Raw genomic sequence first — 25,955 nt, 5'->3', positions numbered from 1 at the left:
TTTAGTAAGTGTAAAATAGATAGACAGACAGATAGACAGATAGATAGTCCTCATCTTACACCCACGATTGCGACTCAAATGTTCAGTCATTAAGTGTGATGTCACTTGATTGTTTTGCTCAACAACCACTATCCTAGCATTTCCAGTTCTAGTCATTAAGCAATCCCCTCAGTTGTTAAGTGAACAGAGTGAAAGAGTTGCCTGCTGGAGGGTCTTGGACCTGCATAGATTTGAATTCCTCCAGCAAGCAGCTATTTTGCTCAAAAAGAGCTGCTCATAAAAGGGCTTATCCTTGAGCAGATCTGAATCCCTTTGGCAAGCAGCCCATTCGGTGAAAAGGGTCTGTCCCCAAATCCAAGCAGGACTTTGGTATGGAGTGTTTGCAGCCTGGGGCATTTGCAGCCAGCTTCAGAGATGAGAAGATTCCTTGTCATTTCTGAGGGCTTACTGCAAATGCACCATGTTGCATCTGTCTCAAAATCCAAGCAGTATTTTGGTTACAGAGCACTTGCAGCATAGGCATTTGCAGTTAGGTCTCAGAGCAGAATTTTTCAACCTTGGCAACTTTAAGATATGTGGATTTCAACTCCCAGAATTTTAAAGCCAACATGGGATGAGCATGGCTGGCTGGGAAATTCTGGGAGTTGAACTCCACATATCTTAAAATTGCCAAGATCAAGGAACACTGCTCAAGAGAGACAAGAGGACTACTAAGGACCTACCTCAACTAGGCCTCCCAAGAAAGCAGAACTCTTGAAACAGACATTGTCTCAAAAGGAACTTTTATTAGGGGCTAGTGCAGGGGTTCCCAAACGGGTGCTCACATCCCCTGGGGGTGTGAGATGATATTCCAGCAGGTGCAAAAACTTGGGTTTAGAAGTTTCAAAATTATAGTGTATATGCATAATTCGTTATTTTGAACTTTTGTAAGGGGTGTGGGAATATATCAGAAGCATTCTAGGAGTGCAGGGTATAGAAAAGGTTGGGAGCCGCTCGGCTAGCAACAGCAGGGAAAACAAAGTGAGGTCTGAGGAAAAATCTGTGCAAGCAGTATGTTAAAAGCAATATTCGTTACTCGTCTCGCCAGTGTCCATTTAAGTCCTAGCCAATCCACAGGTGGCATGTTGTTTTGGTAACTGGCTCCTTTGGCGTGCTCTTCAAAGTCTCCCTCGCTTTCGTTTCTCTCTGGCTCCAAGCGCAAACCGTCTCCTAGATAAGGGTGATGCATTTCTTCTCCTGGGGGAAGGACAAAGTGGCAAGACAGTGCAAAGCATCCCTCCTCCCAACAGAATGGCAGTCCCCAAAGAATGGTTACAAAAGCATGAATACTATAAGAAAAGAAGCAAAACATTTCTTTGGGGATCTGACATACAGCCCCTCCCTAGAAAAATGACAGATTCACCTGCAAAACATAAAAGAAGGAAAGGGGAAGAGAACAAACAATACAATTGCATTAATCAGGCTTATCAGGTTACTTAGAGTGAAAACATTTGAGTAATCAAGGGGCTCTAACATGTTTTTTATATACCCATTCATACTGAGAGCAGGTCCCCAACCTTTTGGGCACCAGGGACTGGTTACCTGGAGAGAGATTTTTCCATGGACCGGAGAGGGCATGGTTTTGTGTGCTGCCTGCATCCTGTGAACTGGTTGTTGGTGTGGACCGGTTGCTGCATGCCGCAGCCCAGAACTGTTCCACGGACCAGGGGTTGAGGACCTCTGTTCTGAGAGAATGGAAGGTTTCTCCATGCCACCAAATATTGTATGGAACCTTGGTGTCTACAGGAATCTAGAATGTCCCATACCTCAAAATGTTGTTCACCCTCGACTAACATAGGTGTAGGGACTGGAGGTGCAGGTGGTCTAAAGTTAGATGTAATCTCTGATTTGAGTAAGCTACAATGGAAAACAGTGGATTTGTCGTAGGTTATTAGGGAACTCTAGTTTGACAGTCACTGAGTTGATGATATGCTTAATAGGAAAAGGTCCAACAAACTTGGGATTCAATTTTTTGGAAGGCTATAGAGATTGCAAGTATTTTGTAGAGAGATAGACTTTGTCTCCAACCTTCAAAGGTTTCTACTTCACCCTTTTTTTTAATTGATCTGAGCCTTATAGGCTTCTCTAGTCTTATCCTACTTTTCATACTACTGGCCAGGTATTTTGCAACTGTCTAATTCACTCTTGCAAAGAGGGAATGTTAGGTTCTTTAGCGGGTAATTCAGGTATGGGAACAAATGTTTGACTATTTGCAACCTGGAAAGGGGTGAAATCAGTAGTTGAATGCGCAGCATTATTATAAGCAATCTCAGCAAAAGGCAACAAATCAGTCCAATTATCTTGTTGATAGTTGATAAAGCATTTAAGGTACTGTTCTAGAACTGAGTCCAGTCTCTCTGCCTCACCATTCATTTGAGGATGATGACTAGATGACAGCCCCTGACTAGAACCCAAAAGGTCCAGAAAAGCTTTCCAGAACTTGGAGGTGAACTGAACTCCCCTGTCTGAGATTATACATTGTGGGGCTCCGTGAAATCGATAGATGTGTTGCAGAAAGAATTTACCCAGAGCTGTAGCTGTTGGGATCTTTGGGCACGGGATGAAATGGGTCTGCCTAGAGAACAGGTCTGTAACCACCCAAATAATTGTATTTCCTGCACTTTCAGGAAGCTCCACAATAAAATCCATAGAGATCTCTCTCCATAGTACTGAAAGGTTTGCCACCGGCTGAAGTAGCCCTGGAGTTTTTCCTTGCTGCCACTTAGCTGTGTCACATGTGGGGCAGCTGGCTACATAGTTCTCTATGTCTTTTTCCAAAGAAGTCCATCAGAACTCCCTTTTAATCAGGTGTAGGGTTTTGACAAACCCAAAGTGTCCAGCTATTTTCAAGCCATGCCCAGCTCGCATCACTTTTAGTCTTAGAGCCGCTGGAACATATATTTTCTCCCCGACCCAAGCCAGATCGTCTTTTATTAAACATAAGTTCTTATAATTCCAAAACCACTCATCAGTTTCCAATGCTAACTTGAACTCTTGGACCGCCGTCTTGTCCAGTGGCATTGTAGCCCTGGTTTGTGTTCTGGTGCTAATTGTTTAGGGGTTAGCAGTGGTTAATTACTTCAGATTTTACATAATTGCGGCATTCTAGGCAGGGCATCTGCCAGAAAATTCTTCTCCCCAGGGAGGTAATGGATTGTAAAGTTGAATCGGTGGAAGTACTGAACCCACCGTGCTTGTTTAGGAGACAGTTTCCTAGGCGTTTTCATGGCTTCGAGATTCTTAAGATCAGTCCACACCTGAAAGGGTATTTTACTCCTCTCCAGGAAATGTCTCCAGGTTAGGAGAGCCCATCGTACAGCATAGGCTTCCTTCTCCCATGCCGCCCACCTCTGTTCTGTTTCAGATAACATTCTGGAGGTGTACACACAAGGTTATAACTGGCCTTCCTTGTTTCTTTGGAGGAGAACTGTTCCTACTGCACATCGCCAGCATCAGCTTGAATAACAAAAGCCTTCTCCGGATCCGGGTGCTTCAGTACTGGCTCCGTGGAGAAAAGTCTCTTTAGCTTTTCAAAAGCAGCTTGACATTCCCCTGTCCATTTCAGCGGTTGGTGGGGTTTTGGCTTATCCCCATTTTTGGTTTTTAGCAGATTTCTGATGGGGAGCACAATTTGCGCAAAAGAAGGAATACACTGCCATTAAAAATTTGCAAAGCCTAGGAAGCTCTGGAGTTGCTTCCTGATGTGAGGGGGGCCCCACTCCAGGACGGCTCGCACTTTCCCTGGGTCCATCTCCACCCCTTGTTTGAGATGTGATAGCCCAAGAAATCAATGCGATCCTTGTGGAATTTGCACTTTGATAGTTTGGCATACAACTTGGCAGAGCGCAGTTTATTTAGTAGAGCGGTTCTCAACCTCTGGGTCATGACCCCATTTGGGGTCGAACGACCATTTCACGGGGGTCGCCAAACAACGCAGTCCGCCATTTTTTCCCCCTTTTCCTTAGCTGTGCTACTCCCTTTTATTCTATTGGCTTTTGAAAGCCAATAGAATAGACTCTCTTGAATAGAGTCTAATTCTATTTGCTTTCAAAAGCCAATAGGAATTGTCCAGGCTGTCTCTGCCCTGCTGAGCCCGCCAAAAGTCCCATTCTGCAAACTGTGCTGCAAGTTGTCTGCAGCGAAGGCGAGCTGTCTGGAAGTTTCCACCCCTCCCTGCTGAGCAACTACTAAAAATGTAAGTAAAAGAGGGCCAGGGGTGGGAGGTGGGAGGCCGGCGGGCGCAGGGAGGGTTGCTGGTGCGTGTGGGGCCCGGCAGATGGGCCTCCCTTGGGCTGGGCCAGCTGGTAGCCCAGCCAGTGGTCGGCCTGCTCCATCTCTGCCGCTTGCCAGCTACACCTCGGCCGGCGCAGGGGGCGGCACCACGCATGTGCGATGCTCCTGGGCAGGGAAAGTCCTCGACTTAACGACCAGTTGGGTAGTCCTCGACTTACGACCAGTTGGGTAGTCCTCGACTTACGACCGGCTGGGGTCGCGCCATTAAAAAGGTTGAGAACCACTGATTTAGTATCACTCTGACCAGTTTGACGTGCTCTACCTTGGTCTCAGTATAAATTAAGATATTAAGATAAACCAAAACCCTCTTGTACAGGTGCTCATGAAAAACCTCATTGATCAATTGCATGGAAACAGCTGAGCCCCCTGCAGTCCAGAAGGTAGCACCCTAAATTGAAAGCAGCCCAGGGGACAATTGAAAGCGGTTTTCCATTCATCCCCCTTTCTTATTCTTATTCAATAGTAAGCCTCCTGCAAATCTAGTTTGGAAAAAAATTGTCCTTTTGACAGGTGTGCTAACATGTCTCTCAATAGAGGAAGGGGGTACATATTCTCCACACATACAGCATTCAGACCCCTATAATCCATGCAACGATGAAGAGACCCTCCTTCTTTTCCCCAATAGCACAGGGGTAGCCACCTGGGGTCTGGTAGGCTGGAAGAAACCCTGGTCAATTTTTTGTCAATGAACTTGCAAAGTTCATTCAATTCCCTAGGGGTCATGGAATACAGCTTTGGTTTTGGGAGTTTTGCCCCTGGAACAATCTCAATGGCACAGTCTGTGGGCCGGTCAGGCAGGAGCTCATCGAATCTCTGCTCACTGAACACTTCAGCTAGGTCCTGGTATTCCAGTGGGAGGCTGTTAGAGAATTTTAATTTCTTTATTGATGAAAAAATAAATCAGAAGCTCTCACAGTTGACTGCATTTAGCTGATTCAAAATAACTTCTTTATATTTATATCAAAATATTTACAAAACCATACATTCTTCTTTACAGCAACATAGCTCAATGAAGACTTCTTACAGAGAGATACAGAGACAAACCTGAGACAGGAAATCCAGCTCCTAACTCAATACCTTTTTGCACACAGTAGCACTTTATTCACATTGGCTGACTGAGTTACCACATGACTCTTCCTGTTCATGAATATTCCAACACTCCTCCCTTCATGACAGGAAGAGACATCAGACCTATAGACTTAATACATTTTCCCTAGTGAACACCACCTAATGGTTTACTCATCATGTCTGCAAATTATCCTCAGAAGAAAAATGATGTAAACTAATCAATTTTCCTTTTACAGCTTCCCTGACATTACAATACTTAATGTCTACATGTTTACTTCTGTTTTCACCCTGTCACCAGTTGCCATTTTTATACAGGCAGCATTATCTTCAAATACCTTTACAGATTCTTTTACGTTAATATTTAAATCTTGCAACAACTGTACATCATCATTTGGCAATACCTTTTTTTTATATACCCACTTACAACCCACAGCTTTGGTTCCCTGTGGCAAAGTCACTGATTTAAATACTTCATGATCTCCCATGGATTTCATCTCTTTATCAATGGCCTCCTTCCATCTTTCTTGTTCAGCTTTTGGTAATGCCAACACTTCTTTATAACTTCTTGGCTATTACCACACATTGCAAACCTTTACCTTGCTGGCAGAATACCTGTCAGGCGGAATTCCTTTGTTACATCGCTCTGACCTATGTAGTATTAACTGCTCCTGTGTCTCAATTCTTTCTGGTTTCATGTCTTGTTCAGCCTCTCCTCCCTGAACATTGATATCTTCAATAATCATTTTTTTATCATTAGATGAGTTATTGTCATTAAATAGATCACCGTCATTAAGTGAGACATACCCAGAATTTGCATTAATTCTGTCCCAATTTTGTTCCGCAAAATTAGCAGACCTTGAAATTACAATTCTTTTACTTCTATCACTAAAGCGATATCCTTTTGACCCTGGCACAAAGCTGAGCTTTCTTGCCTTTTGCTGTCCTTTCTTCTGATTGCTTTCGGAATATGTACCCATACAGTACTTTCAAAAATTTTCAAATGTGCCAGTGATGGCTTTCTCCCATATAGAATGGCATATGGAGTATTATTAATGGAGGAACTCCACAGCCTGTTAGCTATATAATTGGCAGTCAATATGGCTTCTCCCCAATATGACCTGCTCATACCAGAATCTTCTAATAATGAATCTTTCATTGTTTGAAAAACACCATTCCTTCTTTCAGCTACACCATTCTCTGCTGCTGTATAAGGATTTGGGCGTCTGTGTCTTATCCTCAACTGCCCCAACCATTGTTGAAATTTAGTTGACATAAATTCAGTACCTCTTGACAGTTTGCAACTGACACACTTGTTGACTGTACCTTCTCTCTACAAAACTTACCCACTGTTTGAATTGTTATAGCACCTCTGTCTTACATCTATGCAAGTAGCAAAATGAATACCTGCTATAATCATCAATAATTACCAGTGCATATTGTGCTCATCCTAAACTGGCTTGCATAGGTCCCACCAGATCTGCATGGACCAACTCTAGAACTCATTTTGTTTGTCTTGTGCTACATTTACTAACTGGGAATGCCTTTGACTTCGATGCTTTGCATACTGCACAGTCCAAATATGTTTTGCAGCCACAGTTTCTTGTGCTACTGGAACAAACCTGCAAAATAATTCAGAGTCATTAACAATTGTTTGACTTTCCCCACTATCTATTAGCCACTTGTCTCTGTTGTTGCTATAACAAACTTTTGCAACACCAAAATGTTCCTTTTGCAAATCAGTCCTTTTTTGTTGCACAAATGTCCTTTGCTGCAAATTGTTCCTTTGCAAACAGTTCCTTTTCAGATGGTTGTTTGCTTCACAAATGTAGCAATTCTTTTCTCGCTGAGCAACTCTCTGCTTGCAAAATCTCTCCTTTGTTACAACTTGTTCTGGGTCCGATTTGCTTGTTTCTTCTCCTCCGGAGACTTGCAGTCTGGACCCCCTCCTCAGGAATTTCACCTCCTGGCTGCTTCTAAAATGGCGCTTTATTTCTTCATTAAGCAAACATGCCTTTAAAGCCTCAAAATTTAAGTCTTGCTCTTCTTTACACTCAAATATGGCAGAAACTATGTCCCAGGTTTTATCTAAACTGTTCAACACAAATAAAACCTTCTGGGACTCAGGGAATTTAATCCCGCGTTGTTCTAAGTCCAAAAATAGACTTCGCATTTTATTTAAACACTGTTCCACAGATTCACCTGGTTGCAAACAGGCCCTGTAAAGTTTTCTTGACAACTGCACTATATTGCACGCAGAAACATTCACATGCACAGCTCTCAACTTCAACCAAATCTCCTTTGCAGTCTTTAAATTTGCAACATTTAGAAATTGTTCATCATCTAAATTCAAGATGAGATAAGCCATTGCTTGATCATGACTCTTCTGATCAGCAGCTGCAAATACTTGTGGTGGATTTTCTACAATATACCACAGCGCTTTAGCTTTCAGCAAACATTCCATTTTAGCAGCCCTCACAATGTAATTCTTCTGGCCCAAATGAGGCACATAGCTTTCCTTAAATTCCATTGCAGCCATTCTGCTTATTCTGCCTTGTTCTTATACTTTCTAAACACAGGCAATTTCTTCCAGCTTTAAATTACAATGCAGTCCTTAGTAAGCTCTGGGCCCATAACCTGTTAGAGAATTTTAATTTCTCTGTTGGTGAAAAAATAAATCAGTAGCTCTCACAGTTGACTGCATTTAGCTGATTCAAAATAACTTCTTTATATTTATATCAAAATATTTACAAAACCATACATTCTTCTTTACAGCAACATAGCTCAATGAAGACTTCTTACAGAGAGATACAGAGACAAACCTGAGACTGGAAATCCAGCTCCTAACTCAATACCTTTTTGCACAGACTCAGTAGCACTTTCTTCACATTGGCTGACTGAGTTACCACATGACTCTTCCTGCTCATGAATATTCCAACAGAGGCTCTGTAATTCTTGTTTGCTGAGGGCAGAGGCTAGTTTGCGACGTAGTCCACACTTCTTGCCCTTATCCTTAGATGGGGAGGGGCCCTCCTTTTCAGGAATTTTACACGTCCCTCGCTCCAATCAACTATGGGGTTCTATTTCTTTAACCATGTCAGTCCCAGCACTAGCGGCCACTCCATGCCAGGAGCCACAACAAACGCTAAAGTCTCTGAGTGATCTCCTATGGCTAAATGCAGGGGCTTGGTGGCAAAACTGGTGGGAACCCCCCCTGCGACAGACCCATCAAGCTGGCAAAAGGTGATCGGAATCTTTAGTCGCCTGAGGGGTGCTCCCATTTTTCCTACCAGTTTTGGGCTGATTAAGCAGTGGGTGCACCCCGAGTCCAGCAAGGCTGCTAATTTTACTTTCTTCCCAGTGCCCAGTATGGCCAGTTGTAGGGGCCTGGTTATGGGGTTGATCAGCACACTTACCAAAGAGTCATCCTCATAGTCACTTTCTGACGCTTCCGAGTCATCATTTGGAGTTGAAGCTGGACCCTCTGCCCCATGGGCTCAGGGAAGCTCTATGGACTCTACGGTTCTGAGTGCCGAGTCCCTTGGGTGCGGTGTGGCTTTTGTGGATCTCCCAGTCGGTTGACGGTCTCCCCTCTTTGCTGGCACTCTGCTGCAACAGTCGACTGCTCGGTGTCCCTCCTTTCAGCAGTAAGCTGAAGTAAGCAGTGGAGCGGGGTGGTCCCCATAGTGTACGGGCGGTTTCTCCTCTCCTCTCAGACTGTGGCTTAAGCTCATTCTCACAGGGCAGTGCTAGTGTTTGCATCGATCTACTTCCAACTCCTCTGCCAATAGGCACCAATTTCACAATCACCCCGGTGCTTCACGGGCCATACAGGCATTGTACAGATCTTCGTTCAGTCCATCCTGGAAACAGCTCACCAGGATGTCCTCTGGTCAGTTTAAACGGCTAGCCAGCTCTTGGAATTCCTCCGTGTATTCAGGTACCAGTTGTTGCCCCTGCTTCATCGTTTTTATGCGGTCTCAGGCTTTCTGGTCTACAAGGCGGTCTTCGAAGAGACGCCAGAGGGCTGCCATAAACTGATTAACATTTCTCAATTCTGGAGAGTTGCAGTTGTAAAGGGTCACCATCCAGTCAGCTGCAGTATCCTCCAGTGCCAGGGTGACCACCCTGACTTTCTCCTCATCTGTTGGCAACGTTCTCCCATATATATGCATGTAGGTGAAAACCTGGGCAAGGAAGAACCCTAATTTTGGGGGATTCCCATCAAATTTCACTCCTAACAGAATCGGTTTCACCTCCATGGGCTGGGGTGGCCCCTCTCTGGGTCTTTGGGAGGTCGTGCTCACTGTAGTGCTGCTGTGGGGGGGGAGCAGCCACTGTTGCCACCTCAGGCACCCCTGGCTCCTCCTCTTCAGCTCTTTCATCTGTTGCTTCTTCTGACCCTGGGTGCCCCTTCAGCTAGGGTTTTATTTTATTTTTTGTAATATATTTTATTGATTTAAAAAAAAACATAAATCACTTAATAATTGGTGAACAGTGTATTGTCTGGATTACATTTGTAAAACAATCATTAACAATTAATTTCTATAATCCATATTCCACATAATAATTTTAGTTGATTTCCTCTTTCCCCAAAATATCCTCTTTTGCAAACATTGAATTAATACAATTCTTATTGTTTTGATAAATAACAATTAAATATATATTTTTTTCCAATATTCCTAAAAATAATAATCATATCAGTATAATATTTCTTTTCTATTCAGTCATTCTGGTTGTCTTATCATAGACCCTGTTACAATCCTTATTTTAGTTTAATTCTCCAACCAAATTCTAGATATTCTTACTGGTGAAGATTTTCTCAAAAATTAATTACATTTACATTTACAAATTTAACTCTATTTTTTCCGTATAAGCCGTCTCACACTTTTACATTTCTTAAGAAATAGATAAAACAATGAAAAAAAAAGAAAAAAGAGCAAGTGTAAAGAAACATAAGAAATAACATACTACTTAAAATATATATCCCTCCTGGGCTAATATATATTTATTTTCTCAATTTCTTATTCTTTTTAATCATAATTAAGAATATATTTAATCTTTAATCTTTAAACATTCCATTCAATACCTCTAGTCATCTAGTCCTTTAACTCTTGTTCAAACATTTTTTTCATAATTTTCTTAAATTCATTTAAATATCTAAAACATTTCCTTTATTTAAATCATTTCAACTTTTTTTTATTACTCATATCAAGAAAAAGAACACAAAAGAGAAAAAAAGCATACTATGTTATTTAGAGAATTCATCCCTCTTAGAATAGCATATATGTTCCAAAATTGTTCTATTTTTTAACTATACTCAAACAAACATTTCTTTTTAAGGTATTCTCTCTATAAGTCCCATCATCTATTTTCTTGATTTCCACCTTAGTCTTTTTCCTTTGCTCAGTATCTTTCTTGATCGATGTATTTTGCTGAATCAAAAGGTGTTTCTGTATGTTCGTAAGTGTTGCTGTAGACATAAAAAGTAAATCAGTATCTTTATTAAGGGCATTTTCCCACTCATTTTTACTGGGAATCTTTTTCCTTCTTTTTCTCTCTGCTTTTCTTGTTGCTTTTTGTCTCTCCAGTTCTAGTGTTGTTCCTGGTATCTCTGTAGTACATTTTATCTTTTTTCTTGGCCTAAAGATTATTTTGTAGTGTTGAAATATAAGTTGTTTTTTTCTAAATCTAGTATTTCTTGTAAAAAAATTTCCACTTGGATTAAATCATACTCCTTTGTTTTGTAGAATTCCATCTTTAAGTCTCTATCCTTGAATTTATGTTCAGTCATCTGTTTTGTCTGTTCCTTCTCTGCTGTATTTTCCTGAAGGTTTTTTTTTTTGGTATAAAATTAAATTGAAGATGAGTTGATTTATATTTTCAAAGTTATTCTGGATTTTGTTGTGATTTGAGATCATTGTTATTTGAATTAGTTGCAACATATCATATATCTCCTCTTGAAAAATATTCATTTTTTCTTGATAAATATTTCTTATAAATCTCTGATTTTCCATGATGACCAAAAGTCCAGATTCCCCCCCCCCCCCCGGAAATAGCTTTGGATTCAAAATTGAATAAAGGCTTATAGTTCAGAGAGTTCAAAAAAGTTTTTTTTGTTCCCTCAGGTTTGTTAGTCTCATTTTATCTACACAGCTGTTCTCTATTGTTAAAGCTTTGAAGATCACAAGTAGAGATTAGTTTTTTTCCCAGATTTTACCATGATTGTCATAATCCTCATCCACCAGTAGGTGTCAGCACCGGTTCATTTTTATTTGTCCACGAAAGGTTTAATTCGCTTCCGTGAGCAAAAGGGTGGGGCGAAAACCCCCTCCACTCTCGGAGGTTTTTTTGAGGGGGGGAATTTCTCCCCTTCGGGAAAGTTGATAGGTAGGATAGAGAAACTCAATGTTCTTACCCAGATTCAAGCACACTGTTTACGATCAGCTTAAAATAGTGCTTTTAACTTCGGTTGCTCACAGCTTGGGCTGGACTCTGGAGTTAGGCTAGCCTTTCTCCTGTTGGTTTCTGGAGACCACCATCTCTCCGAGGTCCCTGGGACTTCCTTCCTTCATTGCCACCTCTCTGGGGTGGCTTCTGGCCCATTTAGGGTCCCGTAACAGGAAGAAACTCAGCTGGAGGGCACGGAGTCCTGAATCCCTCAACTGCTTCACTACGCGCAGAACCGGAAGTCCTAGCCCTTTCAGCTAGACTTTTAATTCCTCGAAGGACTCTCTCACATATTCCATGGTCTGCTTTAAGACTACTTCCACCAGTTCAATTTTGGATCCACTTTCTCCTTTTCAGGAGGGGTAGACTTCAGATTTTTCTTTTATCTTTTTTCTTTCCTCCGTCTCACGTGATGGTCATCTTCTGAGCCCTTCCTTCCCAGTCCTCTTTCTTTCCAACCCTGAGTAACCACCTAGCTCTATCGCCTTCTACCAAGGGTCCAGCCTCTTCCAGGTCCCTGGAAGTGCCTTCCTTGGGGTCTGCCAAGTGATGTCTTCACTCCAAGCCTCTATTTCGCCCTCTTCCATTCTGCTGATAGGAAGGGGCAAGTCAATTGCGACCCACCTCAGTAGGGCAGCTGCCTCTCTGGGTTGGGCACTATGCAGACTTCACCTTATGTAAGGACCTACCTCAACTAGGCCTCCCAACAAAGCAGAACTCTTGAAACATGCATTGTCTCAAAAGGAACTTTTATTAGGGGCTAGTGACAGCAGGGAAAACAAGGCAAGGTCTGATGAAAAACCTGCACAAGCATTATATTAAAAGCAATATTTGTTACTCCTCCCCCAGGGTTCATTTGAATCCCAGCCAATCCACAGGTGGCATATTGTTTTGGTAACTGGCTCCTTTGGTGCAATCTTCAAGGTCTCTCTCTCTTTTGTTTCTATCTGGCTCCAAATGCGAAATGTCTCCTAGGTAAGAGTGATGCGTTCCTTCTCCTGGGGAAAGGGCAGCGTGGCAAGATAGTGCAAAGCATCCCCAAAGTATCCCCCCTCCCAACAGAATGGCAATCCCCAAAGAATGGTTACAAAAGCATGAATACTATAGGAAAAGAGGCAAAAGATTTATTTGGGGATCTGACACTACTGCTGCAAATGCCCTGTGCTACAACCTTGTTAAAATCCTGCTTGAATTTCAGGATGAACCTTTTATAGCCAGCCCCTAGATACCAGAGGGATCCTTACAGCAGCAGCATGTAACCTTCCCTGCCAATTTCCCCACTGATGTTCTTGGCAAGCTGGCAGAGAAGATTGCATATGGCTATCACATGATTGCAGGGTGCTTGGGAATCAGTTGTAAGTGCAAATGGCTCGCCTAGGCCCCAGATTGCAATCACCTGACTGAGGGAGCTGCAACAGCCATTGTCAGTTGCCAACTCATGCTTGCTTGTGCTCTGCTGCTATTCAGTGACAGACTATCATGAAGTGTGGAGAGGAGGAATGAAAGGGGAATGCTTCAGGACAGTAAGTGCTGTTCTCCTCAAGACGCTGCCTCAAGGTCACCCAGCTTGGATTAACTGTTATGAAAACATCTTGACCAAGCCTGATTGGTTATAGTGGCATGGGCAATGAGAGACAGTTTAGGGAGGGAAAGTAAAACTTAGGGATTTTGGCTTGCAATTTTCAGTTGTGGCTTTGCACTACTACAATACACTTGACCTCGAATAAACTATAACTTTCTCAACAAATGGAGCCAAGGATCGTTTTTATTTAGAGGTGTAAATTGTGGCAGATCCGACAGTCATAAATTTAGGCTTAGATCATAAGCCCCTTTGTTCGGGGCCATTGTAATTTCAAACAACATTGAATGAATAGCGATTAAGCAAGAACTACCTGTATTTTAGAAAGCAGTTGTGAAGAATATTTTTTGTTCTATTTATCTATAAATCATTAAAAATATAGAATTATTAAAATAGGACCAAATCCACATCCATTTGTGATTTGAAGCTTTATAAAATGAGTCTACCAATATGGATATTATTATAACATCATTCTGGTAAAAGTCATTCCTCCGATCCTATATATGGCTTTTCTAATGAGGTTAATAAAAGCTAGTAAGTTTGATAGGGCCTAAGGTAGAAAATAACAGTGTTAGAAAGCATTATATGTTCTTCATAAAAAAAACTCCACAAGACTAAATTTTTCATTCCATTTTTCAGAATTATTTGGTTAGCTTGCATATTTGTTTTGAAATATTGCTACAAAAAGGGGTAACACACTTGGTTTTAAGGCCGCATAAGAAGCCCTGTCAGGTCCCCATAGATCCCTGTCGCGCTGATGTCATTGTGGTGGAAGGGGGGAACCTCCGGGCTTCCTGTGTTGTATCTATTTTACTTTATTCCTCCTTTGCTTTGATGTATCTTCCTGGGAATGGAAAGGAGGAAGGGTGAGCCTAAAGCCCTTTGTTTTGTATCAACTCCAGAGAAACAATCTCGCAGAACCTAAGAACAAATTCTTATCACCTTCTCAGCTCAGCGTTCTCATAACACCTTCGCACCTCTGGATTGACTCCCTATAGGGTTTTGAAGAGTGGGTTTTAACCTAATGTTTTTGCATGGGAATTTTAGATCCTGCCTGCTTTCTCTGCAGTCACTATCTCTCATTAAAAGTTCCTTTTGAAATGCTGCTTGCTTCAAGAGTTCTGCTTTCTTGAGGAAATAGCTGAGACAGGACCTTACAAGCCCAGAAAGTCTATTTTAACTTTTAGCTAGAATTTTAATATGACATTGTTATCTGTATATTTAATAGAAAGGATCATTTAAATAATATGATGAGATAGTTCTTACTATACTCCACAATAGATTTATTCTAATCAGTCTAAGCAAGCAGATCTCATGTTAAAAAGGAGGTACTGTATTTGATCAAATATAATTTTTTAATTCATTTTTGAACAGATTATCCTTTAGACTATGATGTAAGAGAAGAAAAATCTTCAAAAAACCTACTTGGTTCTGCCACAAGTAAGTATACTAAAATCTACTTTTCATCTTACAAAATTTAGGAAAAGTGTTAAAACCTGGTTGCTTTATGAAAGGCTGTGGGTCAATATACAAAGAGATTTGGAAAATTGGGAGAAGCTGCAATTATCTCTTTTGGGAAGAATTGCGGCGATCAAAATGAATGTGTTGCCAAAGTTTCTTTTTTTATTTCAAATGATACCTATTTTAAAGAATGAGGTTAATTTAAATGAATGGCAGAAAGGTATTAATAAATTTATCTGGGCAGGGAAAAAACCAAGAGTAAAACTTAAAATTATACAGGATATTCGTGAGAGAGGTGGACTCAAGGTACCGAATTTGAAATTGTATTATGATGCTGTGGTTTTAACATTAATAAGTGATTGGGTTAATTTAACAAATGTAGAAGTACTCCTCTTGGAGGGCTGGGATTTACTTTTTGGATGGCATGCCTATTTAATTTTTAATAAAAAGGTTGATAGGGTTTTTAAATCTCATATTATAAGGACTTCTTTACTTCGGGTTTGGAAGAAATATTATAGAAGTGATTTTAAAATTCCATTATTGGCTATACCATGGCATGCGATAGAAGGGATAAGGAGAGGAGTCAAGATGGATAGTGCTTCTTATGCACAACTACTTAGATGGGATGGTAAAAATTGGCAATTAAAATCTTTGGAAGATTTAACACAAGAAAATATTATTTATTCATGGTTTCAGTATAGACAAATAGTGGAGAGGTGGAAGATAGATCGCAATGTGGGTCTGCTTAGAGAAGATGAGAATTTGTTAAAACAAATAAAAGATCAAAGACGAACTCATATTAAAAGAATTTACGGGGTGTTAGTAGAATTGGATTCAGAAGCAGAATTAGTTAAAGAATGTATGGTTAAATGGGCACAAAATTTTGAGTAACCGGTCCTATTACATACTTGGGAGATTATTTGGGTGAGGAACGTCAAATTTACACAAGCCCAAAATTTAAGGGAAAATTTTTATAAAATGTTTTATAGATGGCACCTTGATCCACAAAAAATGTCTCGTATGTATCCTGACTTGCAGCCTAAATGTTGGAGATGTGGGTGTTTGGATGCTACCTATTACCACATTTGGTGGTCATGTAAAAATATAAAAGCTTTTTGGATTAAGATATGGTGGAATATTCAAAGAATTTTTAGAAGAAGGATAAAATTTACTCCACAATTGTTCTTGTTAGGTATTGTTTCTAATTGTGATTGTAAAGAGACTACATTAATGTTAAATTTAATTACAGCGGCCAGGTTGTTAGTAGGGCAATGTTGGAAGAAGGAATCTTTGCCTACGTTGCAAGAATGGTTTCTTAAAGTTTCTTATTTGGCGGAAATGGCAAAGATTTCGGCTTTCTTGAAAGATCAATCGCAAGAGAAGTACCTCCTGGTATGGAAAAGATGGATAGATTTCATACAATATAAGTTGGATATAAAAAAATATTATTTAGTTTTTGAATAATTTATATTTAAAGTTTAAGATATTTTATAGATTTTTTTTTAATTTTTTATTTTCCTTTTTTATTTTATCTTTTCTTTTTCTGTTTCTTTTCTTTCTTTCTTCTTGTTTTCTTTATATATTGTTGTTAACTATTTTATAATTTGTTTAATCGATGTATTTAGATTTGCTTATGGTTTATACGTGTTTTAAGATTTTTTTAAAATTTTAATTAAGTCTGTATTCAGCTCTGGGAAGGTCCGGGGAGGGTAAGGGAGGGTTGGGAGGGTTCGGGGAAGGGAATTTCTTTTTTGTAAAACTTAAAAAATTTTTAATAAAAAAAAAAACCTGGTTGCTCTAACACAGGGGTCCCCAACCTGTGGACCGGGACAGGCTGGCCAGTGCGTGCATATGTGTGTGCACATCCCCTCACTCATGCTAGTGCCGCGGCCGCGGGACACAAAAACAGGATGCTGTGCTGCACGGTGCAAAAGAGGGCTACTGCTGCAGCTTGAGGTGCAAAAACAGGATGCCACCGCACTGCAGTGTGCAAAAATGGGCTGACACTGTGCCTCAGGACGCAAAAAGGGGACACCGCTGCAATGCGGAGCGCAAAAACAGCCGCGCCACGGGGTACAAAAATGGGATGCTGTTGCGCTTCAGGGTGCAGAAACGGCACTGTGCACAAGAATGGGGCGATGCTAGCGAGTATCATGCAAGCGCTAGCACTGCCCCGTTTGTGTCACGCGCATGCTTGCGGCCCTGTGCACGCATGCGCATGTGCGCACATGTAAAATGCTTCCCCTCCCTTTCCTTCTGGTCCACCAACCAAGAAAGGTTGGTGACCTCTGCTCTAGCACACGGGTGTTAAACTCAATCACTTCATGTGATGTGATGTGACGTATTGCAACATTTTTTGCCTTTGTGGAGCTGGGGTGGGCGTGGCCTGTGTGAGATGCATCTGGCCCATGGGTCACCAGTTTGATACCCCTGCTCTAGAAGCTCATGGTGCAGATGTGTTGGGATATGTTTAAATAGCTTGCGGGGTGGGGTATTACTGGATTGTTACTTGGTGAATAAGAAAGAGTTATTTTTTATGCATTTGTTATTCTGTTGTTTTAGTCTTATTTATGAATGAAGGATATGTAAATTATTCATAAGAGGTAGTGATTAGAATGGCATAAATCTAGATAAATGAACTATTTGGGAAAGAGTCCAGAAAATTGTTTCAGGATGCTGCACAGGTAGTCCTCAAGTTACGAGTGTAATGGAGCTTGCACATTCCACTTGTAACTCAAAAACTCATGAGAGTGAATCTCATACCTCTAACGTGAAAATCCCCTGCTCGTTAAAATGCACGCAATTTGTTAAGTGCACATGAGGTATTGCAGAGTGGGGAAGGCCATGGGGGGGGGGCTAGGGATGGCCTCCCTGAACCACTAAGATATCTCATGCTTTCCACTCCCTTCTTGCCGCGCTGGAGTCACTTACCTTGAAAAGATCTGTCTCCTCTCTGCTGTGGTTCCTGCTTTTGAGGGACAGGAGAGTCAATGGAAGCCCCTGGGTGCTATAATATCGCACGAGTTCAGGCACCAATCCTTTTTTGCAGAGAATGCCTGAACTCTCATACTATTTGCGGTGCCTGCCTCATGCTCCCCCCCCCAGCTCCGGAGCCATGCGGTCGCTGCCCCCGGAACGGAAATCGGAGGAAGCTTTTGCATGCCTCTGGAGGTTGGATCCAGGCCTTTGAAGACTGCTCCAAACTGCTGCTGCACAGAACGGAGCTTCCGGAGGTTGGATCCAGGCCTCAGAGGGGTCCTCCAAGCCGTGTGCACCCAAACAGAGATCAGGGGAGGATTATGCATGTCTCTGGAGATGGTTCCAAGCCTCGGAGAGGTTCTCCAAGCTGCTGCTGCCCAGGACAGAGATCGGGGGAGACTTCAGCATGCCTCCAGAGGTTGGATCCAGGCGTCAGAAGACTGCTCCAAGCTGCTGCTGCCTGGAACAGAGCTTCTGAAGGTTGGATCCAGGCCTTGGAGGAGTCCTCCAAGCTGTTTGCACCTGGAACGGAGATCAGGGGAGACTTCTTCATGCCTCCGGAGGTTGGATCTAAGCCTCGGAAGACTACTCCAAATTTCTGCTGCCCGAAACAGAGCTTCCAGAGGTTGGATCCAGGCCCCGGAGGAGTCCTCCAAGCTGTTTGCGCCTGGAACAGAGATCAGGGGAGACTTCTGCATGCCTCTGGATGTTGGATCCAGGCCTCAGAGGACTGCTGCAAGCTGCTGCTGCCCCGAACGGAGTCTCTGGACCTCTCTTGACCTCTGTTCCAGGCGCAAACAGCTTGGAGGACCCTCCGAGTCCTGTATCCAGCCTCCAGAGGCATGCAGAAGCCTCCCCGAATCTCCGTTCCGGGCAGCAGTAGCTTGGAGGACCCCTCCAAGGCCTGGATCCAACCTCTGGAGCATGCAGAAACCTCCCCCGATCTCCATTCTGGGCAGCAGCACTTGGAAGACTCTCCGAGGCCTGGATCCAACATCTGGAAGCTACATTCTGGGCAGCGCAGCTCAGAGCAGTCTTCTGAGGCCTGCATCCATCTTCCAAAGGCATGCAGAAGTCTTCCCCCGATTTCCATTCTGGGCACAAACAGCTTGGAAGACCTCTCTGAAGCCTGGATCCAACCTCTGGAAGTTCTGTTCTGGGCAGCTTGGAGGACACCTCTAAGGCTCCAGGGAGGAATAGGGTGAATGTTGCAGAGCCTCTGCAGTCGCTTGTAAGGGCAAACGACTGCCGTGGTGCTGCAATATTCGTAATTGTGGGACTTGCTCATAAACACTAGGGGGCACCAATCGTGTAACTTCGAACAAACGTTAAATGAATGCTCGTAGCTCGGGGATTACCTGTACTTTGTGTATAGTAAACATTTTTAATAGCTTTCCATGCATTTTCTGCTTTAAAATGTATTTTTCATTGGGAACATTACCTCTTTCAAACAAAATGAATCCTAAACCTTTTATTGTTCAGCAATACTTTGGATTCACTTCAGTTGTTTTATTCTTATCCAGCCCATTATGTAACTTAGACAATATTCTATATTATTGACAACTCATAATGAATAATAGAATTTTTTGCTGTCAACATATTGAGAGCATTTCACTTTAGTATTTTGGATGATTATTTCACGTATATGTATATAAAATACAGATAATTGGCAAAAAAAATTAAAAGGTTGCAGACCAATAGCTCAAGTACCAAACAATTTCCTCCTTAGTTTTAAGTTGGATTTTTCTTTTCTTTTTTTTAATTGAAAAGTTTTATACAATATACATCCCAAAACCCACCCACCCCTACCCCCCTCCCCACTTCCCAGAGCTGAATACAGGGTTACAAATAAATAATCAAATTCTAAACAAAAAACATTACCCAACTATACAAATAACCAAATCCATAATGCACTTTAACTCCCTTATAACATAAATATAAACAAATTAAAAATAAATATAATAATATAAACAAATCAATATTGTTAAACCATAATAATACTCTAAAGTTTACTCATAAGCTAAATGAAACTTTTTAGTCTCATATTTATTCTGAATATAATCTATCCATCTTCTCCAAACCGAAATAAATATTTCTTGTGAATGGTCCTTCAAGTAAGCAGAAATTTTTGCCATTTTTGCCTTAAGCGTCCAATCTTCTATAGTAGGCAAAGAATCTTTCTTCCAATATTGCCCTACTAATAACCTTGCAGCTGTTATAAAATTCAACATCAAAACCGTTTCTTTAGCATCACAATCTACAATAACACCCAACAAAAATAGTTGTGGCGTGAACTTTATCTTTCTTTTAAAAATCTTTTGAATGTTCCACCAAATCTTAATCCCAAAAGCTTTTATATTTCTACAAGTCCACCAAATATGAAAATAGGTTGCATCCAAGCTACCACATCTCCAGCATTTGGGCTGTAAAGTGGGATACATATAAGACAGCTTTTTGGGATCCAAATGCCACCTATAAAACATTTTATAAAAATTTTCTCTTAAATTTTGAGCCTGAGTAAATTTTACATTTCTAAACCAAATTACCTCCCATATATCCAATGAAATCGGTTCTTGAATATTTTGAGCCCATTTTATCATATAATCTTTAACTAAATCCATTTCAGAATCCAATTCTATTAAAACATTATAAATTCTCTTTATGTGGGCTCGATTTGAATCTTTAATCTATTTTACCAAATTCTCATCCTCTAAAGTAATACCAACCTTTTGATCTAAGCTCCACCTAACCAACAATTGGTTATACTGAAACCAAGACTGTACAATATTTTCCTGCTTTAAATCAACTAAAGATTTTAATTGCCAATCCTTCCCTACCAATCTAAGTAATTCCTTATAAGAAATCCTATCCAAGTTCACACTGCTAGATACCCCCTCTATCGCTTGTCCAGGAATCCCCCAAATTGGTATTTTATAATTTAACCTATAATAATACTTCTTCCAGACACGCAATAAAGCACTTCTTAAAATATGGGATTTAAAAACCTGATCCACTTTTTTGTCATAAATTAAATATGCATGCTATCCATATAGTAAATCCCATCCCTCAAGAGAAAGTATATTTTTATTCGTTAGATTAAGCCAATCAACAATCAATGTTAAGGCCACTGCATCATAATATAATTTCAGATTAGGCGCCTTAAGTCCGCCTCTTTCCCGTACATCTTGTATAATCTTGAACTCAACTCTTGGTTTTTTACCCACCCAAATAAATTTGTTAATACCCTTCTGCCATTCATCCAAATTGGCATTTTTTTTTCAAAATAGGTATCATTTGAAACAAAAAAAGAAACTTTGGAAGAACATTCATTTTAACTGCTGAGCAAAGATAATTGTAGTTTTTTTCCAATTGTTTAAATCAGTGGTAGTCAACCTGGTCCCTACCGCCCACTAGTGGGCATTCCAGCTTTCATGGTGGGCGGTAGGGGTTCAATCAAGCCGTTTAAATTTTCGGATCCATCGAGCCTTCCGATCGGCTCACAGAGCTTTCCAGCAGGCGCGGGGTGTTAGCCTCAGCTGTGCGACCCCCCAAGGAGCTCTCGGAGGCCAGAGAGCCTCGCTGAAGCGCGCCGTCGTCACGAGGCTCCCGTCGATTTCCTTGACGATCCGGATCGCAGCAGAGGCTGTGCAATGAGATAAAACTGCAAGTGCCTTATTTTCGGCTCCGGAGGGTGGAAATTAAAGACATAACGAACAACAAGCTTCCCCTCAAGGCCCCTCAAAACTGGGAAGGCCTGGACAAAATACAAGCGGCCGCTAATTTTGGCACGGCTGCCATTTTGAGAGCCGCACAGAGCCCTCAGTCATAGAGGTTTCAGGCATCTCTGACAAGAACCAGGCTCTCTCTTCATCCTGCTGTGACAGGCACGGATTGGGGGCAAACCAGACTCCACTGGGCATTCCCTCAAGACCAAGGTAGAGGCCATGTCTCAAAAAAAGAAATACACTCGTGGCTATTTGCCAGAGTATCTGAAGATGAGTTTCATAGAATCTGTTGTAAATAAACAACACCCAATGTGTTTATTGTGTCATAAAACATTATCCAATGAGGCAATGAAGCCAAGTCAATTGCGAGAACATCTTTCTACAAAGCATCCAAATGATAAGGACAAGACCATTGAATATTTTCAGGAAATATATAAAAAATTTCAAAATTGTTCAACAATCGTTGCATCATTTAAGAAACAACATGCAGTGAACGAAGATGGATTAATTTGCGCTTATCGCATTTCACAATTAATTGCAAAAAGTGGTAAAAGCTATAATATTGGAGAAACAGTAATAATACCCTCTATAAAAGAATTTATTTCAACAGTAATGCATCAGAATATACCTGAAAATTTAAAAACGTTGCCCCTAAGCGATAGCACAGTAAAAGCGACGAATTGATGAAATGGCAGTTAATGTTGAAAAAAAACTGATAAGTATTCTCCAAAACACTTCATTTTCTATGCAATTGGATGAGTCTACCACTGCAGATAATAATGCTTTATTGATGGCATATGTACGTTATTTTGATGAAAACAATACATTACAAGAAGAAATGCTATTTGCAATAAATCTCATTACAGATACAAGAGGATTATCTATATTTAATACTGTGAAATCATACTTTACAAAAAATAATATTCCTTTGAATAATATTGTTGCATGCGCTACTGATGGAGCACCATCAATGGTAGGTTGCTGTCGTGGATTTGTTTGCTTATTTGAAGGAAGAAGTGCCAAATGTTTTATGTATTCATTGTGTGGTACACAGACAACATCTTGTAGGAAAACATCTAAGTACAACTCTCCATTCATCATTAACTATAATAATTCGAGCCATAAACAAGATCAAATCCAAACCAAAAAATGATAGAATGTTTCAACAGCTTTGCCAAGACAATAATGAAGATTTTATTACGTTACTTTTGCACACTGAAGTTCGGTGGCTGTCAAAGGGTACATCTTTGGCTCGTTTTGTAGCATTATATGATAGTGTCATACAATTTTTTGAAAGTAATAATGAGACCAATCTGTGTCAACAGTTAAAAACAGTAAAGAATGATGCCTTTTATTTGGCAGATATTTTCAAGAGATTTCATGATGTCAGTTTGCAGTTTCAAGGAGCTAATAAGACTCTTATAGATTGCCAAAGTATTGTGTCATTATTTATTGACAAACTTGAACTACTTCGTTATAATCTATTGAAGAGAAAATTTCATCAGTTTCCTGAATTATCATCTATAAAAGATAATGTATCTCCAGAGGATATTGACAGATTCAGTAACCACATCAACAAACTTAAATTGGACATGGAAAAACGATTTGAAGATATTTTGAAATTGAAGGTGTATGACTGGATGAAAAATCCTTTTACCGCAAATATTAAAGAGGCTGATATAACTTGCCAAGAAGAACTGTTAGAAATTAGATATGATGAAGAAAGTAAACATAAATTCGATAGTGGTGGATATGAAAATCTATGGCAAAGTAAAAAAATGCCTGGCTTATATCCAAATATGTGGAAAATGATATTCAGTTTATTGATACCTTTCCCTACCTCATATCTTGTGGAATCAGGCTTTAGTGCTGTTAATCATATTATGACCAAAGAAAGAAACCACCTGAAATTTCCTAAAGAGGAGACCTTCGTTTATTCCTTACAAAAATTGAGCCAGATATCCAGTATTTAGTTTTGCAGCATCAGCCTCAGGGGTCTCATTAATAATTTAATTAATTAAATGTAATTTCATCAGACTTCCTGTTTCTACAGTGGGACAAAAAAGTATTTAGTCAGCCACCAATTGTGCAAGTTCTCCCCTGTAAAAAGATGAGAGAGGCCTGTAATTGTATCATAGGTAGAACTCAACTGTGAGAGACAAAACGAGAAAACAAATCCAGACAATCACATTGTCTGATTTGGAAAGAATTTATTTGCAAATTATGGTGGAAAATAAGTATGTGGTCACCTACAAACAAGCAAGATTTCTGGCTCTCACAGACCTGTAACTTCTTCTTTAAGAGGCTCCTCTGTCCTCCACTCATTACCTGTATTAATGGCACCTGTTTGAACTTGTTATCAGTATAAAAGACACCTGTCCACAACCTCAAACAGTCACACTCCAAACTCCACTATGGTGAAGACCAAAGAGCTGTTGAAGGACACCAGAAACAAAAGTGTAGACCTACACCAGGCTGGGAAGACTGAATCTGCAATAGGCAAGCAGCTTGGTGTGAAGAAATCAACTGTGGGAGCAATAATTAGAAAATGGAAGACATACAAGACCACTGATAATCTCCCTCGATCTGGTGCTCCACGCAAGATCTCATCCCGTGGGGTCAACATGATCACAAGAACGGTGAGCAAAAATCCCAGAACCACAGGGGGGACCTAGTGCAAGAGAGCTGGGACCAACGTAAAAAAGGCAACCATCAGTAACACACTACGCCGCCAGGGACACAGATCCTGCAGTGCCAGACATGTCCCTCTGCTTAAGCACATGTCCGGGCCTGTCTGAAGTTTGCTAGAGAGCATTTGGATGATCCAGAAGAGGATTGGGAGAATGTCACATGGTCAGATGAAATCAAAGTAGAACTGTTTGGTAGAAACACAACTCGTCGTGTTTGGTAAGTAATTATTATTATATGCTTTAACTTTCTATAACTCTGCTTTATAAATTTTATAAAGTAAAGTTACTTCCCTACTTTATAAATCACCATTACTGTGGAACGGTGGGCGGTTAGAAAATTTTACTACTAACAAAAGTGGGCGGTAGGTATAAAAAGGTTGACTACCCCGGTTTAAATCCTTTTATACTTTTACCCATAATGTCTCATAATTATTTTTATACAATTTAACATTAGAAGATGTAATGTATACTCCCAGATATTTAACCTTTTTGACTATTTCAAAACCTGTCAATCTAGGTAACATACCCTTTTCCTTCGTAGACATATTTTTCGGTCATATTTTAGTCATTATTATTTACCTTAAAACCAGAGACTTTCCCATACTGGGTTATAATTTCCATCAAATCCCTTATCGAATATGTCGGTTGAGATAATGTCACAACCAAATCATCAGCAAAAGCTCTCAACCTATAATCATTGTTATTTATTTTTATTCCCTTTATTGTAGTTGATTCACAAATTTTAATTAGTAAAATCTCCATTGTTAAAACAAATAACAATGGGGATAGTGGACATCCCTGTCTTGTACCCTTTTCAATTTTAAATGCTTCTGTTAATCCCCCATTAATTATAATTTGTGCCAATTGTTGATATATATAGCCTTAAGAGCATATAAAAATGTATCCCCAAAATTCATTTTCTCTACAATACTCAATAAAAATTGCCAATTCAACTGATCAAAAGCTTTTTCAGCATCCAAAAATATCAAAGCTACAGGGATTAGATTATTCTTATCCAAATACTCAATTATATTAACAATTTGTCTTACATTATATTTCATATATCTCCCAGTTATAAATCCAGATTGATCACTATGGATCAATTGCTTCAAAACATGCATTAATCTATTTGCCAATATTTTCAAAAAAATCTTATAATCTGTATTCAAAAGAGAGATAGGTCTATAATTCTTAGGCTGGGTAAGATCTTGATCCTCCTTTGGGATCAATGATATAAAAGCCCTTCTCCAAGATGGAGGCACCTCCACTCCCAACAAAATACTATTAAAAAGTTCCTTTAATGGTTCTATCATTTCTTCAGATAACATTTTATAATAGATTGCTGTTAATCCATCTGTACCAGGAGCCTTACCAACCTTTAATTGTTTAATTGCCCAAAAAATTTCCTCAGAAGTAATTAAACAATTCATCTCATCTCGTTGATCATTTGAAAGTCTAGGAAAATATGCTGCCTGTAGATACTTTTCTATATCTGAAACTTGTATGCTTTCACTAGAATATAACTTTGAATAAAAATCTAAAAAACTCCTTTTAATCAGATTTTGCTGATATACCTCTTTACCTTTATAATCTATTTTCTCTATAATCCTTGACTTCTGTTTTTTCCATAATTGATAAGCCAACCACCTACCAGGCTTATTTGCATTACAAAAC

The 25,955-nt window shown here is 40.3% G+C and overlaps 1 protein-coding gene across 3 annotated transcripts in view; it reads left to right on the top strand.

Moving 5' to 3' along the window:
• The window catches only part of SUCO (SUN domain containing ossification factor), a 153,597-nt gene that overhangs the window by 76,165 nt on the left and 51,477 nt on the right, over positions 1-25,955 (top strand). For all 3 annotated transcript variants that reach the window (XR_005554599.1, XM_039325941.1, XM_039325940.1), the window contains one exon: positions 14,801-14,866. Coding sequence is in view for 2 of the 3 variants with exons in the window: in XM_039325941.1 (XP_039181875.1) it covers positions 14,801-14,866 (66 nt within the window). In the remaining variant the exon portion in view is untranslated. The remainder of the gene's footprint in view (positions 1-14,800; positions 14,867-25,955) is intronic.

Source organism: Crotalus tigris, unplaced genomic scaffold (assembly GCF_016545835.1).
Source record: "Crotalus tigris isolate CLP2741 ecotype Arizona unplaced genomic scaffold, ASM1654583v1 scf7180000024339.11422700, whole genome shotgun sequence".
NCBI classification, from domain to species: Eukaryota; Metazoa; Chordata; class Lepidosauria; order Squamata; family Viperidae; genus Crotalus; species Crotalus tigris.
The sequence above is the reverse complement of the archived record's forward strand: the minus strand, read 5'-3'. Positions and strand labels throughout refer to the sequence as shown.